Genomic DNA, 18,206 nt, shown 5'->3' on the forward strand with positions numbered 1-18,206 from the left:
TATTTAACAATATGTTTTCAGTGGCAGATCTGCAAGACAAAGTTACAACAATCAATTCTGGATTACAACTCTGATTCTTTGCTTCTTAGAACAGAGTAGGTCATAAATGAAGCATTTTGAGTTTGTCAGTGTCCAGCACAGCAGTCATTAAAAACATATTCAGCAATTTGTTTTTGTTGGTTTGCTTTCTAATATTACACATTTAAAAAAATTATTCATATCAAAATATCAGTAAGCATTTGACAGAATTTCATACATTCCAAAATTTATAAACCACTTCTCAGATGTTAATATGTGATTTATCAATTGACTGCAGGCTGGCAAAATTAATAATAATGATTTCAATGTAAGTGCACTCATCACTGTAATTGCTCTGTTCCTTACCAACAGTAAGACTCTGTGCTGGTAAATAGGATTCTGCAAAAAGGTCTATATATCTACGTGTGTAAATAACTGGTGCTAAAAACTGGAAAATAAAGAAATATCTTCATTTTTATCCACACTTAAATTTAACTGTAGTAAACATCCTGAGTAGCTTTTTAATTACTCACCAAACTGAATCCATTATTTAATTAATTTTAAATTGTTTTTCACCCCTTCAAAAGATACTTTGAAAGATAATTTGCCACTAAACTTTCTCTGGGATTCAGGGTGAAAGAATCCTCCACCTCCAAAGAAAAACAGGATTTTGATATTTTTGAAAGATTAGTCAAAAGCTGCCTAGAATTTACCATTCCTCTCCCTTTGAGCTGTACAGGTGTGTTACTATAACCCAAGGACTGGAGAAACTTCAGAAGGCTGCAGAGCTTCAAAGTTGGTGAAAGGGCAGGATCAGGCTAGGGAGCTGTGGAATATGAAAGATGGGAGCTTATTTGCATGAGCTCTCTCCCTTCTCTAGCTAGCTTGGAACTCCCTCACATGTTCTCAAGAAGAGGCAGGAAACAAAAGCTGTATCTAGCCAGCCCTTCCCTCTCCTTCAACCCTTTTTGGGGGAGCAAAATCCTTTGCTCCAGAAGGGACTTGGTGGGGGAACAGAGAGGCTCAGTAGTTGTATAACTTCCTTTTCTCTTCCCTCCAAATGCCACAAAAGGGCTACCATGTCAGGGAGTAGGGATAGCAGCAGCAGCCCCACCTGGAGCAGTAAAGAGGAAGAAGGTAGATCGAAGCTCAGGCAGACTGTTTCCACAAGCAGTTAAATGGGCTGCTGCTCTTGCTGTCCACTCCCTGCCTGCTGGAACCATGGCATGTTTTTATGGAGTGTGAATGTTTGTTCACAGCCCCCTCCAAACAGATAAACAAGCATGTGAGAAGGGAGCTTTACATGGCCTCATCCTATTTATCTTTTTGGGGATGGGTACTGGTGCTGCCCCTTGACTACTGGTCTTCTGAGAAACACACATGGCTGTCCTACTCTCTCTACCCCCATTTCTGCTGGATTTTAAGGGCAGCAGAACACACAGCCTTAATGATGAATGCAGCCAGATGATCTATTCCTGTGAGGAAGTTCTAGAGTCTTCTCTCAAATGTCATTAGAATGAGGTAGGTTTTATTTCTCAGAGGGGAACTATGGGAAACCTTCAAATTCTTCCCTTTGTATATATGTACAGATAGATTTTTTTTTAAATATACCTTTGCTGGTTATGTTGCCCTGGATTTGAGGGATTTGTGTCTCTAGAATGTGATCAAGCAACTTGCAACCATATTATGTGCATTCAGCCACCATGAATTAATAAAATAGTTAAGGGTTAATTGGAAAGCAGGCTCTTAGATGCAAGATGAAAACTATTTGGCAGTTTCTGCTAATCAGTATTGGAGGATGGGAGAAAAAAGTAAATAATTGAGAATGAAAGAAGATAAGTGGATGAAAACCTTGAGTCTAGACGCCTCTGATATTAGAAGCTTATTGAAAGTTAGAAAAAGTGATGCTCCAGTAGGGGTCATTATGACCTATGTTTTTTCTAGAAGTTAGCTATAAAAAGTTTAGATAATAGAGTGTACTTTGGAACAGTCCTCTGAAGCCATCTTGAGAGACGTTTTTCCTGACACCTTTTCTCCCCGGTGGGTGAGCAACTGGCCACTGTGAACCCACTGTTAATTACTCAATACCATGTGTAGCAGCGTGGTCACCCGCTCCTGCTTTAAAAGGCTTAAAACAGCCCTGGGGAGAGGGCTGTGGCTGGGAGAAAGCAGCCTCGGCTGATTGGGGAAACAGCCACAGCTGTGGCCATGCCCCAATCAGGCCACAGCTAGCCCTACAAAAGGCCAGTGAGCCAGGAGCTGGCAGAGACTTTATCTAGCTTTGAGAGGGAGGGACCTGGCTGCAGGGATCTGAGAGAAGGTACCTGGAGTGGAGCAGGGCTGGAGGAAGGCCAAGGGAGCTGTGGAGCTCTGGCCTGGAAATCCCCCAGGCTGCGGCCTAGTGGAAGGCAAATTAGGTACTGCGGTTTCAGGGGGAAGACGACGGGTAGGCAGAGGCAGCAGGTCCAAACCCCCCTTGCCTATGATGAGTGGCATTTGCACTGCAGTCTGCTCCAGTGAGTGGGGGCTAGATGGTGACTGGCAGTAGCCCATGACTGAGGCAAGGTGGGGATAGAGGGTTGGGGGTTCCCTGGGTAGGGAGACCCTGAGACTGTGGGGGTATTGCCAGGGGGCAGCACCCCAAAGACAAGGGGCACTGGGTCCTGGGAGGGACACGGGGGCCAGCAGAAGCAGGACACCGGCCTGCAGAGGGTGCTCCGGAGGCTGGAAATGCTAATTCCCTGAGACAACCAGCAGGAGGCGCCGCAGGGGTGAGTCCTGCCCCGTTACACTGTTCCAGATGTTAGGTAAATATCTGGGATGTTCTAAACCTATTGCGCTTATGTCTGTATGTGCTTAAATCTAAAAAACTGCAGATTTAGATAGACCACGCTTACTTGCATGAATCTTTTATCAGATGGAATTGCTGTGTTCCCACTGATTTATTCCTGACACTGCCTGGAGTGAAATAGTTAAGTTACCACTATTGGGGGTTCTGAAAACCCTGGGTAACAGTTCTGGATCAGTATTCACGTTGCACTCCCCATCAGTACCTGGCCCAAGCCAGGGAAGCTAATGATCCAACCAAATTTGGTGATGAATCCCAGTCATGTGCCACCTGAGGCACACTGCGCATACACTAAGAAGACTGGTTATAACTTACCCTCTTCTCTTTAAAATGAGGCTCAGAGATACAGCAATGCATTTTAAGGGTAGCATAAGTCTGAATTTCCTAACTTGTGTGATCAAATTTTGAACCTTACTGTTAGTATAATGTAGGTATTTTGTACATAACATATAGATAGATTATAGTAGTTTGCAAGTTAGTAGGGATGAAGGTCATGCTTGGGCCTGGGAGATTTCTATACTAGTTCTTGCCAATCCATACCAGACCCAATTTTGGGGGGGTACCTGGCAAATCATCACTGAGATTTTGCAAGCTGAGTACATTGGATAGTTCATTCTCTAATTTCTACTGTACTGTGTTTACTCAGATATTAATCTTAGTGATTGTGACAATCTTGCCCTTATTTACACCCTGTGCAACCCCTCTGAAGTCAGTAGGGCAGAGTACCATCATATAATTCTAAATCCAGAAAACATTTTAACTGTTCTCTAACAGATTTAAAGAGCCAATTACTTGACATGAAAAGAACTGAGGCCATATTTCGAATAATGCATTTGTGGTGTTTCCATCAGAAAATTTGTACACAGTAAATAACTGTACCTGAAACCAGTCAAGCGTGCAGCAGTTAACAAGAGCTGGAAATTTTCGAAGGCGATTACGAAAAGCATCTCCAATGGGACTCATTGCCAATACCACATGGAGCTGGTCTCGGCAGCGATCAATGAACATGTTAAAAAGAGCTATGGGGCTACCATCAGTTTGCTTTGTTTTATCTCGCTGGCGGTCTATCTGACGCATTCGTTCACAAATTTCTTGTTTCTCATCTAGTGCAAAGAGGTTTGGTACCTCCCCCGCATTTAGTAAGTTGTTAATGTCTTCTAAAAATGACTCCTTCTTTATCTGAGAATCAGTGAATAAGAAAACTCCTTGCATCTCACCCTCAGTAGATTTCCTTAGGATGACTTTTAAGTCTTCATGCCACTCATTGTTACCGTAGCTCTTAGATATTTCAACCTGAAAAAGTGTATAATCAGCCATATGTGCTGCTAATCGAGTGAGGGACTGCCTGCCACTGCCTCCGACACCAACCAGAAGGGCATGGCTGCGAGGTTGTTTCAGGATCCGTGAAATTCTACAGACGTGTTCAATAGCAAATCGGAACAAGACAAGTTGCATAGGTTTTTTACTCATGTTATTAAATTCTTCCAAGTGGCTCTCTACAACTAATCTCAATGTGTCCACATCATTGATCTCCCTGTAGTTGGTGTCCTCTCGTTTGGGGTCATGAAAGTCACAAAACATCAGGCTACGTAAGTCATCCTCTTCTACCTTGCCATCCAAATTGAAGTCCAGGCTCTGGAAAAGTTCGTGAAAGTCTTCATTTAAATGACTTTTCACTACTTCTTGGATATACCCAACAAGCCAGGCTCGATCTGCATTATCCACTAAGCGATCATAGTACACTCTAAGAACCTGCATAATAAATAATAATATAATAGTTTTAGTAGTGAATGCTAGCATTCTGTTCATTTTATACTGACATTAATCAAAGTGAAACATATATATACACACACACATGCACACATATGAAAAAATGGCTTCAAAGTGAAAATTCCCTTAAATTCCAGTACAATGAAAATTAAAATAAATGTTCAGAAGCAACTGGAACAGTTGATCCTTTTATCTTCTAAATGAAAGTTAAGCTCCATATGGGAAAATAAAATTTCCCACATACTGTATGCATACTTTAAATATATTAATTGTATTTTGATGACATTTTGTAAAGAGTGGCAGGTGTCACTATCCTTACTTTTATGTAAAGTCAGAATAAATGAAAGACCAGACTCGGTACATTTTTGCTTTTTCTTCCTGTTTCTAAATAGATGAGTTAACGCCACTCCCCTAATCAGTTAGCTTGTGATGTTATCTTTAGGAGAGAGGTAGTCACAGTTGCTGAAGTCTTGGGAGTTCCTACCGAAGAGGACCCACAGGGAGAGAGGAACAAGACCATGTTCTTTCCCCACCCAACCTTCCAATGACCCTCGCCCACTGCTGGCTCTCTCTCCACTGACTCTTTGTTCTGCCATTGGGAGGGAGAGGAGAGGAAATGGAGGTAGGTGCACTGTGTGATCACTTATGGCAGGAGATGTAGTCTGGATAATTGTGAATGGAAGGAAAGGAGCCCACAATCCATTAAGATGTGGTTCATACTTCAAACAAGTTGGAGAACCTCTGCCTGTAAAGTATGCATAATTAAAATCCCATTGCTAACTATCAAAAAAGTCACACCTTATGACTATGGCATAATTACATCGCTATTAGTCATAGCTCTTATATCATGGCTATGATATAAGATAATTCAACTAAATTATATTACTAAAGAAAAATAAATGTCTAAATCCAACTTTGGATCTTCAATTATTTATTATAAATATCATATACAATTTATTACTAATATGAGATTTACCTCGTGAACCCAAAGACGTTTTATCATTCCTACAGATTCTGTTGTTTCAGGTCTTGACAGACAAACACCTTGAATAACACGGGAGAAATCACGGAGGTTGAACAAGTAGTGAGATTTGGCTGGAGTGGGCAGCAGATTCTTCATAGCTTCTTTATACACCGCCATGGTTGCGTTAATAATTTGTGGAGTCAAGTCTAAATATTCGGATGTGAAGTTAAAACTGACAAATAAAAGAAGGTGCTAAGAATAAAATGATTTTCACAGTTCCATCATACCAAAAATATATACTTAAATACTGATTCACTTCTCAATGCCAATTTTAAGTCTCAAGATGATACTTTTTTATAGACAACCTTATAAATTCCACTGCTCTTGCTGGATTAATGGAGTTTCCAATCAAGTCAGGTTGTGAATTAAAACTAATAATTGTAGAAAATATTGAGGATTCAACCACTTTCTTTTTCTTCTTATTATTATTAGTGTGGTGCTGAATGCACCATTATAATCAGGGCTTTCCCAATTTTACAGTACATCTTGCTGTTTCAAATAGCAGCTAACTGAAACTATTATAAATTGCCCTGGAGTTTGAGCCTTCAACCTGGTTTGGATATGTGAAAATCCTTTGCAGTAAGTTAAACTTATCAGATTCAAGGATGGTAACAATCTGATGAGCTTCTCCTCCCAGGACCAAAGTGCTCAAGGTGAAAGGGCAGCTTCTGTGCTGCTACTTCCAGGGGACCCAGCACAGAAAGTACAGTCCTGAAGAAGCAGGCACCAAGTGTTTTTAAACTAATTGACTGGTGGCCACTGTGGCCCCTGCACACTGCTACAGCAGCATGCACAGGCTTCAAGGTATGCTATAATCAGGCCTCACAACTAGATATGCCACTGACCTTAAGGCAAATGACACCCACTATGATTATCTGACATCTCTCTGATACAACTAAGGCACCATTTGAAGTTACCGGACCATTTACATGAAGAAAAGTAAATCTCACCTCCAAAGTAATAAACGTACTTACTTGCTTATAAGGCAAAGACAATTAAAGAGAACTTTTAGAGGTAGAAAACCATTGTACTTTTTGCAAAATTCAAGATTTTCCCCAGAAAAGCAAGTTTTCCATTTTAATCCCAGAGGGTTATTTTTGTTTGTGAATATTATGTATTTTCATTTTGTATCACATCTGCAAGACTGTGCAGTACCCTAAAAAATAAGTTATTTACTTGTACAGATGTATTGTTCATATACATTCTCCATATCTAGTTGTATACAGATGATTGTGTGCTCAAGATCAGAGATTTTTTGTCAGTAGTGACCATTGCTGCCACACATGTGCCATGAATGTCCTTCTTCTGCTCTGCTGAGGGAATATTGAGTGGAGTAGGCCAACTGCCCACCCCTCAGTTCTTTCTCCAACACAGAATCTGAAGGCAATAGGACTCAGAAATAGGTGGCAAGGAGGGAACATTGTGGAATATGTTTATGGACATGGGAAACATCTCAAAGAACTCCAGTTACTGTACAGATAAGTAACTTTTCTTTCTCCAGTCCATATACACATTCCACTTCTGATGATTCACAAACACTAGTCAAGAGATGGGAGCTTAGAGTCTAGGTGAATAAAGACTGAAGCACAGTTTTGCTGAATGTATCATCTAATTTAGAGGTTTCAGTAATGGAACAGTGTTTCATGAATGTGTGCACAGACTCCCAGGTGGCTACTTTGCAAATATCTATGATGGAAATATTTCTCAAGGATGCTGTAAGACCTATAGTGGAATGAGCTCTGAGGAGGATCCAATTTTGCCATTTCATAAAAGGTGCTCACACAGTTCGACATCCATCTAGGTAGTCTTTGAGTAGAAACAGGTTTCTGTTTCATAGACTCATAGACTTTAAGGCCACAAGAGACCATCACGGTCATCTAGTCTGACCTCCTGCACATTACAGGCCAGAACCTCGCCCACCCACTGCTGTAACAGACCCATAACCTCTGGATGAGTTACTGAAGTCTTCAAATCATGATTTAAAAACTTCAAGTTACAGAAAACCCACCATTTACACTCATTTAAACTTCTCTGCTACTGCCATGGATAATCTCAGTGTAGCCCTAAATGGCTTTGTTCTTTGCAAATAAAATGCCAGAGCCCTTCTGGTGTCCAAAGTACAAAGCTCAGTCTCTTCCTTGGAAGAGTGAAGCTTGGGGAAAAAATATAGACAGAGGGACCTGTTGGTTGAGTTGAAAATTAGTGATGACTTCAGGAAGGCACTTCAGATGTGTTCTCAGAGATACCATGTCTGCATAAAAACAGTATATGGTGGCTCTGCCATAAAGACTTGAATTTTACCAACTCTCCTTGCTTATTTGAATGAAATTAAAATTCCAGTTTCATAGACAGATGTAGCAAGGAACATGTTGCCATGGGTCCAAGTGGTGGGCCCATCCGGGCAGATAAAGCCAAGTTAATGTCTCATGCAGAGAGTGGTTCTCTGATTGTCAGAAAAACCTTGACAAGACCCAACCCCTCAAAAACTTGTTCACAGTCAGAGTATTTTCTTCCCGTTAATGCATTCTGACTCCACCTTTTCCCCCAGGAGCTTCACTAAATCCCCCTGGATCAACAAACATTGCAAGGCAGCATCTATGATTCCCCTTTGGCACCTCCTTCTCACCTTTATAGGGACGGTATTTGTTTTCTTTTTTATCCTTCCCTGAGAGTCCCAGTCCATTTGCATAATTCTGCGAACCCACATTCTACCTTGGGGAAGTCTCGTTTTATATGTCCTATCCTTCTACACTGATAATACATTTTTCCCCAATTCTCTAAAAGAGTTTATTTTGCCTCCTTCCTCTTCTTCTCCGGGCTTTTCAATTCACAAATCCTCCTCCTCAGCTCTGGACCTGTAAGTGCCCAGACCTCTCTGCTGCACATTTACTGGGGATGTGCAACTCCACCAAACACAAAAAAATAGATCAAGAATGTCCATGTTAATTGCACCCTTGCATGACGGGTAGTACTTAAATCTGGGGGATTTAGGATTGGCCCTCTCTAACCCCTGGTACCAGGAGAGGATTTTTTAAAATTCCTCATTGAAAGTAAACCTATCAAATAAATTGCAAATAAATAAGGTAGGCAATCTTACTAACTATGAACGGACTATGGCGATAGGAGTATTTACAAGTGTGACACTATACCCAGGGGGAGTGCTCTGTGACCCCAATATTCATCGTTTATATATAATTGTGATATTTCATATAAAGCATGCCATGTAAAGTATCATGGGAAAGGTTATGATCCGCTGAAATCCATTGTTCTATCTAAGCATGTATATTATATGAAATTATGAGACTGTGTTGTAAGGTTGTCACTAAAATATGCTTTGAGTTGGGGAATCACCCAGATATTAGATCCCCAGATATAACAAAGGAGGTAACCAATGCTCGGGCGGGAGTCAAACAACCATCAACAGCCATTGTCCAGCAAGGGAGTTACAATTCAATGACTCACTTGCACAAGGACACATCAGGGGAACTGCTCAGCCTCACCCACAAGACTTAGCAATGCCCCCAAGACATGCCGGATCCTGTGTTCTCCAAGTACATGGAATGAGGATATAAAATAGAGGACAGAGGCCACATGGTTGGTCCTGTCTCTTCCCCCACGTATGCTGAAGGCAACGAGGATGCTGGAGCTGAGCAGACTGGTCCCCAGGCTAACAGGGAGAGCCTGCTTATGAAAGACTGTACCCAACTTGCAGTATCCAGATGAGTGAGCAAAACTGCTTAGTCCAGATATTGCATAGTCTATTAAGGTTGAGAATTTAGACTGCATGCTTATCTTTTATTTTCCTTTGGTAACTACTCTGACTTTTGCCTATCACTATAATCACTTAAAATCCATCTACTGTAATCAATAAACTTATTCTAATGTTTATCCTTACCACTGAGTTTGACTGAAGTGCTTAGTAAATCTGCTCAGGTTACAAAGGCTCATGTATATCCACTTTCCATTGATGAAGTGATGAGCCATTTAATAAACCTGCATTGCTCAAAAAAGGTCTTGAGCAGTGCAAGACAGTATATTCCTGAGGTACAAGACTGGGACTGGGGGAATCTGGCTGGTGCCTTGCTCTGTGTGATTTGTGAGCGGCTCTGGGAGCATTCATGCAATCTAGCTGGGTGTGTGGCTCCGCATATGGCTATACTGAGTGGTAACAGCACCTGGGGCGGGGGGGAGGGGACTGCTACTTGTCACCAGTAAGGCATTGTGAGAGACAACCCACATTAGTGAGTTAAGGGGTGTGGTGGGGCGGCTGCCCCACACCCGGAGAGGGTGGGCTGCAGCAGGCCTAGGCGCCTGCGTAGACGCGCGGCCAATCAAAAAAGGGCTTACTGGGAGCCAATCAGAGGATAGATTGGGGCCAGCCAATCAGGGCCCGGCTGAGCCATATAAAAGGCTGCTCAGAGTGAAAGCAGTCAGTCTGTCCCAGACCTTCAGAGGGGAAGGTCTGTCTCCAGAGCGGGGAGGCCAGCACCACAGACAGCGCAGTGCAGGCCAGCTTTAGAGAGTGGGAGAAGGCCCTACTCCATAGCCTGCCAGGCGGCAGGTCTGGAAGGAGGAGGCCTAGCACAGAGAAGGGCCATTGGGGAAGCGGTCCAGAGGAGTAGCCAGAGGAGGAAGGAGAAGGAGGACAGCGAGACTGTCGCCAGAGGGCCTCTGGATCGGGACTCAGAGTAGTGGGCGGGCCTGAGTCCCCCCCCTTCCCCCTTTTTGTTCTATGGGGCCATACACCCAGCCATAGGCCGCAGGGAGCGGCCGGCTGGAACCACGCCAGATCCTGGACTATAGGGATCGGGCTTGAAGGTGTGGAGCTGTTGATTACCCCCCCCCCCCCCGGAAGGGGGTGTGAATGGACAAAGAGACACTGTCGGAGGACAGTATTCCAGAAGAGGACGCTGTGCGTTGGGAGCAACGCGAGTCCGCGCGCCTACCAAAGGCGAGACGACAGGCGGGACACCACCTGAAGGGGACGCTCTATTGGTTCGAACCAATTCCCCGAGACGACCAGTAGGAGGCGCCGCAGCAGTGAGTCACGACCCTGTCACACGTGGTGGAGAATGCGGGCGTAGCGGTCCGCCCCTGATACGAGGGGCCAGGGCCAAGACTGTGGACTATTGCCCGGAGCAGAGACTTGTGCAGACAGACAGTCGACCCAGATTGCGGGTACAGATCCGGACCTGTCAAAGGGGTCCAGAGTGTGGGGGTTGAATCGGGAGTACCCTGCTGAACCCCAACATGGAGGCCGAGAAGCTATTAAAATGGATGCTAGAAAAGCAACAGGAGCAGTCAGCCCAGCAGCACCAGCAGCAGGTGCAAATGCTGCAGCAAATGACTATCCAACAGCAACTGCTGATGACTCAGCACCAAGAACATCAGCAGCAGCTCCTCCGGGAGTTGGCCACCCAGCAGCGGGTGCAGCAGGAACATTTGGTGCAACAGATGGCCGCGCTATTACGCCCAGCGGGAGGCACCCCTGCCGCACCCATGGGGACCAGACTGGGGGATACTTCGGAGGCACTACCGGTACGCCTCACCAAAATGGGGCCTGAGGACGATCCAGAAGCATTTCTGGTGACGTTTGAATGGGTGGCGACCGCTGCCCGGTGGCCCTCAGAACATTGGGCCACTTTGCTAGCCCCCTATTTGACGGGGCAGGCTCAGGCCGCATATCGTAGCCTCGACCCCCGGGAAGCACTCGAGTACGCCCGAGTGAAGGCGGCCATCCTGGACCATACCGGCATTAGCCCGGAGACCTACCGACAACGCCTCCGCAAGGAACAATACCCTCCGGGGGCCCGACCCCGCGCCGTGGCCCAACGCATCCGAGACCACTGCTGGAAGAGGTTGAACCCGGAAGGCCTGACGGGAACCCAGGTGGCGGAGATGGTAGCCTTAGAACAGTTCACCCAGATCCTACCCCCGGGAGGGAGGGCCTGGGTGCGACGGCATCGACCGGCCACCCTGTCCACAGTGGTGGCCTTGATGGAGGACTACTTATCGGCCGAAGGGGCGGAGACGCTACCCCGAGCGGCAGGGAGCCTTGGTCGCAAGGGCGGGACAGAGAAGGGGAACTTTCGTGGGTCAGGACCCTCTGGACCACTGGCAGGCAACAGCCATGGGTATCCCAGGCCCCCCAACCCCGAGCCCCGACACAAGTTACCACAGATGACGACTCGGAGGGAGCAACAGCCCCCGGAGCGACCAGGCCCCCTTGGAAGAGGCCCAGGCCCGGCTGAGACCCGAGAGAGGTGTTGGGGTTGCGGTCAAGAAGGACATTTTCGGCGAGATTGCCCTTTTATGGACTGCAGCTACGGGCAAGCCTGGGTGGCTGGACGAAGGGCTCGGAAGGGAGGGATAGGAAAATTGATAGTCCCTGTCCGGGTCGAAGGGAACCCCACAAATGCCCTTGTAGACTCGGGGTGTAGTCAGACCCTCATACGAGAGGGGCTGGTCCCGAATCTTAATCTTTCGGGGGCCCCGATCTACCTACAGTGTGTGCATGGGGACATCCGCCAGTACCCCACAGCCTGGGTAGGCTGCCGAGAGGAGGTTCTCCGGGTAGGAGTGGCCCCCAGGCTGGCCTACCTGGTGGTGCTGGGACGGGATTGGCCGGGCTTCGGAGAAGTCCTCCTGAGATATCAGCCGCCCAAGCCCCGACCAGACCGGACTATAGTACCTAGAACGGGGCTGCTCGGGCGCAGACCAAGGGGTGACCCCGGCGAGGGGACCTCCTCGACTGCGGAGGCCCCTGTGAATCATCTTGGCGACAGACCCCGTTCGGTGGAGGACGCCCAAGTAGAACTAGAGCGTGACGGGGACTTCTTACAGGAGCAACGGGAAGACCAAACCCTAAGCAGAGCCTGGGAACAAGCCACCAACCCTGCTACTGAGGGGGACATGACGCCACGGACTCCGCAGGGCCCCCGCTTTGAAGTATGGAAGGACCGCCTGTACCACATAGCGCAGGAACCCCAGACCCAGGAGACATTCCGCCAGGTGTTGGTCCCCCGGAGACTGCGAGCCGGCCTCCTCCACTTAGCCCATGCGAACCCTTGGGCAGGACACCTGGGGCGCGAGAAGACCTTACAGAGGGTAGCTCCCCGGTTCTTCTGGCCAGGCATACACCGAGAAGTGGCGGACTTTTGCGCCTCGTGCCCAGAATGCCAGCGAGCCGGACCGAAGGGGGTAGCCCGTGCACCCCTGGTACCCATGCCGGTCGTGGGGGTACCCTTTGAGCGGATTGGGATGGACCTCGTCGGCCCCCTCGAACAAAGTAAGACAGGGAACCGCTTTATACTAGTAGTCGTGGATTATGCAACGCTCTATCCCGAAGCCGTTCCCCTAAAGACAGCGACGGCACCAACCATCGTGAACGAATTGGTAAAGATTTTCGCCCGGGTTGGGATACCCGGGGAAATATTGACGGATCAGGGCACGAACGTGTCCTCCAAATTAATAGCCGAGCTATGTTGCCTCCTCCATATACGGACCCTCCGGACATCGGTGTACCATCTGCAGACCGATGGCCTGGTAGAACGATTCAACGGTACACTAAAAGCTATGCTACGGAAGTTTGTAGAGGAGGACCCCTCGCATTGGGACGCCTTGTTGCCGGCCCTGTTATTCGCGATAAGAGAGGTACCACAGGCCTCGACGGGGTTCTCGCCCTTCGGGCTCTTATACGGCAGACAGCCCAGGGGAATACTGGACTTCCTGAAGGAGGAGTGGGAAGCACAGGAAACACGGGTCCTTGGAACCACACAATATGTGCTACACCTCCGGGAGCGACTCCAAACATTAGGGGCCTTTGCCCAGGAAAACCTGGAACGGGCCCAGGCATGCCAGGAGCGCCTCTATAATCGCGGGACTAGACGGAGGAAATTCAGCCCAGGCGATCGGGTGCTGCTCTTACTGCCCTCTGCGGAGTCGAAACTCCTAGCCAAATGGCAGGGCCCCTATGAAGTAATCCGACGAGTGGGGCCGGTTGATTACGAGGTCAGACTACCTGGACGACGTAAAGAGATTTGTATTTATCATGTTAATCTTCTAAAGGCCTGGAAAACCCGGGAAGCCCTGTTCATCGGCCCGTCCACCCCAGACTCGGAACTTGGACCCCTAGCAGGAGATCTTCCCAATCCCGGACCGGCCACGTTTGGGTCAGGCCTTAACCCCAGACAGAGAGAGCAACTACAACAGATGGTGGAGGAATTTCCAGACGTTTTATCAGCCCGCCCGGGTTGGACGACCGTAATGAGTTGTCATATTGCCACCGACCCCGGGAAGAAGGTGACGGACAACCACCGACCATTACCCAAGAGAATGTGGGATACAGTCCGACAGGAGGTAGAGACGATGTTGGAGATGGGAGTGGTGGAGGAATCAACGAGCAAATGGCGAAGCCCTATCGTCTTAGTCTCGAAACCAGACGGGACGACCCGGTTTTGCATCGACTTCCGAAAGGCCAACGCTATCTCCCGTTTCGATGCATATCCAATGCCGAGGGTGGATGAACTGTTGGAGCGCCTCGGGGGAGCCAGGTATCTGTCAACCATAGACCTAACTAAAGGATACTGGCAGATCCCGCTTACACCAAACTCCCGTGCGAAGACCGCCTTCCCCACGCCTTTCGGCCTCTTCCAGTTCATAACCATGCCATTCGGGTTACACGGAGCGGCAGCTACGTTCCAGCGCTTGATGAACAAGGTCCTCCAACCCCACGACCAATACGCGGCGGCCTACATAGACGATATTGTGGTTTACAGCCTTGACTGGGAGAGCCACCTACATCACCTGCAGAGGTGTTACAGGCCCTCAGAGCGGCCGGCCTAAGGGCTAACCCGGCAAAATGCCACTTAGGCCAAGAAGAAGTGACCTATCTGGGATACACGGTAGGAGGGGGGAAACTAACGCCCCTGATTAGCAAGGTGCAAGCCCTCAAAGACGTACCCATCCCCACGACGAAGAAACAAGTACGTCAGTTTCTAGGATTAGCGGGGTACTATCGCCGTTTTGTGCCGGATTTCGCATCTATAGCCGCCCCCTTGTCAGACCTGACAAAGAACTCTCAACCTCGACAGGTACAGTGGTCTGAACAATGTGAGAGATCCTTTGCCACACTAAAGGAACGGCTCACTCAAGAACCTGTCCTACGACACCCCGACTTCACGAAGGAGTTTATACTTCAAACAGACGCTTCCGAAGTCGGCTTGGGCGCAGTGCTCTCCCAAGAAGTAGAAGGGGAAGAACATCCAGTACTGTACCTAAGTCGTAAGCTGTTCCCCCGGGAAAGGTATTTTTCAACGATAGAGAAAGAGGCCCTGGCGGTACGGTGGGCTATCGATGCCCTACGTTACTACCTGCTGGGGAACAGTTTTAAATTGATTACAGACCACGCCCCTTTGCGATGGATCCACAGCATGAAGGACACGAACGCTAGAATTATCCGGTGGTACCTCGCCCTCCAGCCTTACGACTTCCAGGTGTTCCACCGCCCGGGTAAGGCCCATACTAATGCAGATTTCTTCTCCAGGCTAGGGGAGGAGGGCGAGGAAATGGGCCAAGATGGGGGATCCTTAGTGCGGGGGGAGGTTTGCGAGGAGGCAGCCAAGAACCAATCCAACTACAGAGGCCCCAGATAGGTAGCCCTGACGGCGGAGGATTTGTCCCGCTCGTACGGGGTATGTCCCAAATGCACAGAGAGTGCAAAAGGAGGGAGCATACCCCAGTCTAGGCAGGCAGCTGTGGGAGAAGAACCTATGCGGGGAGCCCCGGCGGAGGACCGGCCTGCACTCCCGGAGCCGCCAGGGACCGCAACTTCCCCAGGTCGAGGGGGAGCCGCACCATGGGAGGAACCAAAAAAGGCGGCGGACCACGAGACCCGTGGAGAATCGGGAGACCTGTGGGACACCCCAGCACCCGAACTAATAGGAAGCAGTCTAAGGGAATCGACGGATTGGTACGTCGGAACCGGTAAGCCTCAGCGTGTTTCGGTAGGACCTCCCCACTGAGATGGTGACTAGGCCGGATTGCCCTGTGACAAGGGCTAACTTCCTAGACTTAGGCCAGTAGGCCATATTGCCCGGTGAAGAGGGCTAATTTCCTAGACTGTGAGCCGGTAAGCAGGGCCACCGTGAGACGAAGGCTAAGTTCCGAGCTCTAGGCCATTAGGCCGGTTAGGACACCCCCCCCCCCCCGGGAGGGTTCTTAAGGGGGACGGTGTGTGGTGGGGCGGCTGCCCCACACCCGGAGAGGGTGAGCTGCGGCAGGTCTAGGCGCCTGCGTAGACGCGCGGCCAATCAGAAAAGGGCTTACTGGGAGCCAATCAGAGGACAGATTGGGGCCAGCCAATCAGGGCCCGGCTGAGCCATATAAAAGGCTGCTCAGAGTGAGAGCAGTCAGTCTGTCCCAGACCTTCAGAGGGGAAGGTCTGTCTCCAGAGCGGGGAGGCCAGCACCATGGACAGCGCAGTGCAGGCCAGCTTTAGAGAGTGGGAGAAGGCCTTACTCCATAGCCTGCCAGGCGGCAGGTCTGGAAGGAGGAGGCCTAGCACAGAGAAGGGCCATTGGGGAAGCAGTCCAGAGGAGTAGCCAGAGGAGGAAGGAGAAGGAGGACAGCGAGACTGTCGCCAGAGGGCCTCTGGACCGGGACTCAGAGTAGTGGGCGGGCCTGAGTCCCCCCCCCCATTCCCCCTTTTTGTTCTATGGGGCCATACACCCAGCCATAGGTCGCAGGGAGCGGCCGGCCGGAACCACGCCAGATCCTGGACTATAGGGATTGGGCTTGAAGGTGTGGAGCTGTTGATTACCCCCCCCCCCCCCCGGAAGGGGGTGTGAATGGACAAAGAGACACTGTCGGAGGACAGTATTCCAGAAGAGGACGCTGTGCGTTGGGAGCAACACAAGTCCGCGCACCTACCAAAGGCGAGACGACAGGCGGGACGCCATCTGAAGGGGACGCTCTACTGGTTCGAACCAATTCCCCGAGATGACCAGTAGGAGGCACGGCAGCAGTGAGTCACGACCCTGTCACAAGGGGGCACAGTGGTCCCACAGTCCCAGGTTGCACCCCAGAGATCCCGTCACAACAAGGTTAAGGTAAGTAAGCTAGTAATTTGTAGGAAATGGTCAGCAAGGAGCTCTGTCTCTTAGCCTGAATCAATGAGAAGGAACTGAATGGCAGTTTGTCCACTCTGGACTATACGCCCTTGACACAAGACACAAAGAGACTCAGGGTACATGCACAGCCACCACAGACATTACTGGCCAATAGACTCTGATCTGGAGCACACTGAGTGCATGCACACCACCAGAAGTGGAATATGTATATGGACAACGTATCTCCAAGGAGAACCCTCAATTCCCACAGAAGTGGGAGCTCAGTATTAAATTGGTATTTAAACACAGGTCTAGTGTTAAGAGATCTGGATTAAATGAAAGACGAAAAATACTTTCACAAAAAACCCAAAACAAAAATCAATTTTTTTCTAGACAGCACATAAATGAGATATTAGTAGATGAAATTCAGATTCAACAATAATTTATCATTATTTTATTTAATCAAAAAAGTATAATATAATGACAATTAGATGAATTTTTCATTAGAATTCTATTTTCCACCAATTGACTAACTTTCTATTTTTATTGACTTCTGACAGATAATAAAATATTAGAGGAAGAAGCTAATAGTATTCTAAGTTATAATTTGCTAAGAGTAGTAAGCAAAGGTGATGACTAGTATAATATATTACAGAAAATCCTAGGTTCTTAGAATAGTCACTGATATGGCTGTATTTTTATTTACTTTACATTGAAATAATATTTTCAAAACATCTGAATTAACTGAAGCAATATGAACGATTCTAACACACTGTGAGAAGCTTAGGTTTATGAAACAGAACTATTTTCCAAAGAAGTTTCCTAATAAGAAACCTTGTCCCAAGAAATACTGACAACCTGTCAAATCGATGGGAACCACAGACGCTCAATTCCTCTCAAGAACAGGGTCCTAGAAAGGTATTTTGATAGACTTCCCAAAGACACAGTTTAAATATTTACTTTAGCCATTTGCAATATACAAAAGTTACTTACCAAGTAGAGAGATGCCAGTCTAAAATTCTAGAGAAAATCGTATACATGGAATCATCATCAAACTCATTAATAGTAACTGTATTGAAATGTCGCAAGTATCGAGGAGTTATTGGGTTTCGGCCACCACCTAAAATGAGAAAGCACAAATACTGAAAATAAAACGATGAAACAAGTTTTAAACTATAAATGTTTAACACTTTTGTACTAATCATCTTGGGTCAGTTTCTACCACCCTAATTCACATTAAAAAGTACCTTAACTCCAAGAATAGTCCCAGTGACCGCAATGGGACTACTAGTAGAATAAGGTATTATCCAACCTGAATGAAGGCATCAGAATCTGGCTTTCTGAAAGTGAGAATAGTCTATAAAATGCATATTGAAGTGGCTAAACCTGTCCTGTTCTAAGTAAGTTTTAAACTACTTTAAAAGGTGTTTGTTATAGA

The 18,206-nt window shown here is 47.6% G+C and overlaps 1 protein-coding gene across 2 annotated transcripts in view; it reads right to left on the reverse strand.

The window, feature by feature from the left end:
• The window catches only part of DNAH7 (dynein axonemal heavy chain 7), a 243,870-nt gene that overhangs the window by 78,459 nt on the left and 147,205 nt on the right, over nucleotides 1–18,206 (reverse strand). For both annotated transcript variants that reach the window (XM_042851669.2, XM_005294268.5), the window contains exons 38-40: nucleotides 17,762–17,888; nucleotides 5,613–5,832; nucleotides 3,746–4,618 (exon numbers count right to left, since the gene is read on the reverse strand). In XM_042851669.2, the coding sequence (XP_042707603.2) occupies nucleotides 3,746–4,618; nucleotides 5,613–5,832; nucleotides 17,762–17,888 (1,220 nt within the window). The remainder of the gene's footprint in view (nucleotides 1–3,745; nucleotides 4,619–5,612; nucleotides 5,833–17,761; nucleotides 17,889–18,206) is intronic.

The sequence above is a fragment of the Chrysemys picta genome, chromosome 11, assembly GCF_011386835.1.
Source record: "Chrysemys picta bellii isolate R12L10 chromosome 11, ASM1138683v2, whole genome shotgun sequence".
In the NCBI taxonomy this organism is placed as follows: Eukaryota; Metazoa; Chordata; order Testudines; family Emydidae; genus Chrysemys; species Chrysemys picta.